Genomic DNA, 2,172 nt, shown 5'->3' with positions numbered 1-2,172 from the left:
CAGAAATGTGTAAGTTAAGGGTTTTTGACATGCACATGCTATCTCAGGAGCCTCATTAGATGCAAACCCTCAATTGTATCAATTATGCTCATCAATGGCTATTCAAAAAGCCCACTCATCAATGCCTATTCAAAACACCCTTTTTGTATTCAACAATGTACGAATACCTTTGTCATAGGTTATCCTTCTTTATTTCAAAAATATGTTAAGGGAAATATATTTTAAACATCCCTTGTATTGAATCCCTTGTATTTCAAACATCCCTTGTATTGAATCCACATGGGACACTTTGAGCATGCTATATAATGGTCTCATCTAGTAGGTCCCCTCACAAATGTTTCATAATGTAAGGCTTCTAGAAGGATTGACAATGATAAGATTGCGAATTGGAGAAGGGTGCATGGAGGTGGCCTAGCAATGGAGTTCAAAGCATTGTGTCAACACTGGAGCCTCGTGGCTTATAAGTCTATAACGTAACAGTTTACTTACATTTAACGTGCAATAAGCATCAATCATGTGCAAGTAGGGCCAAAAGAGAGCATATCGACAACGTGCCCACACATGCCGACTCTTGCAAGTTGCCACATGAATCTTTGCTTAAGTGCTGACGAAAGGGCCTGTGTCACGTGTGTTTGTAACACCGATGCGAAGCATAGGCCTATATTGAGCGTAGTGCCTCACTCTTTCCCAACATAGCACTTGTTACACGCACATGCTACAACAATTGAAATCGAGGTAGATTTGAATAAGTTGGTGGAAACGGGCTTCGTATTTACTTCCGCAGAATTTTCTAAAAGATAAAGTTTTGTATTTTTATTTGGAGGCCCGAGGGTATTGGCTTTAAAAAACGTTATAAGGACTTACACGACTGTCCCAAAACCCCTTTGCAACTGGCTGCCATAGACATTGTGCTACTTGGCACGAGAGGTTGCTGGATCTAATCTACAGAGAGTCGGGGTGGGCGAGTAGGTAGGCCTCCACTTGCTTGAACGTCTCGCTCATTATGCCATTGACCTCCTGTGGGAACTCGTGCTTGTGTTGATCGTGGAGGGGCTCGTATTCAAAGGTGTAGTGGACGATACAAGTTTCCGGCCCAGTTTCCTCGATTTGCAGCTTGTACAGATAGCTCTTAAACAAGGTCCCCAGAACTCCCCCTTTCGTCACCACAGCCGTGAGTTTGAATGCATCATTGTCGACGTCCTCGAACCTCTCTGTGATCAGTGCAGCTTCACTATCCGCATCACCTGCGATAATTTGGATTAAAGAGGATTAAACCATTAGCACTCAGTAATTCTGGTGGTCACAGGCCAGGGAGAGAGACAGAGAGAGAGAGAGAGAGCATCAAAGGCCGATGTCTTTAAGCTGGCCGGCGCTGGGACGTTGCGCTATGTTGATAGTGAGTGTGGGTGTGCGAGCTAGAGCTGATCCATGTCAGTGGTAGAAAGGGGGCGATGGAGAATAACGAAAGATTATCAGATCAGAAGCCAGTATGGTGCATTAAGCGGTGCAGTAGAAGAAGCCAAAGAAGAAGAAGAGATTCAGAAGGAGGGGGATTAGAGAGATGATTTGATGGATTACCCTTGTGGAAGAAGACTGTGCCGATGCAGCCGTGAGCGAGAGGGGAGCTGTAGTCGACTGACTGGATGATGTGCGGGAGGGCCTTGGGGAGGTATTGAGGGGCGAGCTCGTAGGAGGCGCACCACATCCGCCTCGCGGGCACCTTGCACTCCACCTTGTCACTGAACGTCGACGTCGACGGTGCCATGATATTGCCTCAAATTAAACCTGTGCAACTGGCTTTACAAGAAGTAGCGCTGTACGCAGAGAGAGAGAGAGAGAGAGAGAGAGAGAGAGAGAGAGAGAGAGAGAGAGAAGGCCTGGGTGCGTTGGTTCTGATGAATGATTGACGGGCGAGACGTTGCTGATATTTATTCTTGTGCGTCAATTCTTAACTAATATTCCGACATGGGACGTGTAGTCAATCCAGGCAGAAGAAAAACGAGGCTCAGCGTTTGACGATCGCTGGGGCGGCGTTGAACAATTCCACCGCGACGAAAACCAGGCGTGCCAAAAGGTTTGGTCATTTCTATTTCTTTGCGAATAGATTGGTGTATTCATGCTTTGAAGGAGAAATCATCTCCACCTTTGTTGTGAAGGAAGGGTAAACCGCTC

General features: G+C 46.2%; 1 protein-coding gene across 1 annotated transcript; it reads right to left on the bottom strand.

Annotated features, from left to right (window-relative positions):
• Positions 1-786: 786 nt before the first annotated feature.
• LOC148008714 (pathogenesis-related protein 2-like) lies at positions 787-1,874 on the bottom strand. The gene is made up of 2 exons (XM_087674039.1): positions 1,579-1,874; positions 787-1,244 (listed from the first exon to the last, which is right to left on the bottom strand). The coding sequence occupies exons 1-2, from the start codon at positions 1,763-1,765 to the stop codon at positions 943-945; spliced, it is 489 nt and encodes a 162-aa protein (XP_087530165.1). The 5' UTR covers positions 1,766-1,874; the 3' UTR covers positions 787-942.
• Positions 1,875-2,172: the final 298 nt, after the last annotated feature.

Source organism: Lygodium microphyllum, unplaced genomic scaffold (assembly GCF_053477565.2).
Source record: "Lygodium microphyllum isolate KBCC unplaced genomic scaffold, Lygodium_microphyllum_v1.1.10 scaffold_73, whole genome shotgun sequence".
NCBI classification, from domain to species: domain Eukaryota; kingdom Viridiplantae; phylum Streptophyta; class Polypodiopsida; order Schizaeales; family Lygodiaceae; genus Lygodium; species Lygodium microphyllum.
Note: the sequence above shows the minus strand (reverse complement) of the source record. Positions and strands in the feature narration are given on the sequence as shown.

Coding starts and splice junctions, on each gene's coding strand:
- LOC148008714 (XM_087674039.1), bottom strand. CDS start 1,765: ATGGCACCGTCGACGTCGACGTTCAGTGACAAGGTGGAGTGCAAGGTG. Junction 1,245..1,578: donor CACAGTCTTCTTCCACAAGG/GTAATCCATCAA, acceptor AAATTATCGCAG/GTGATGCGGATAGTGAAGCT.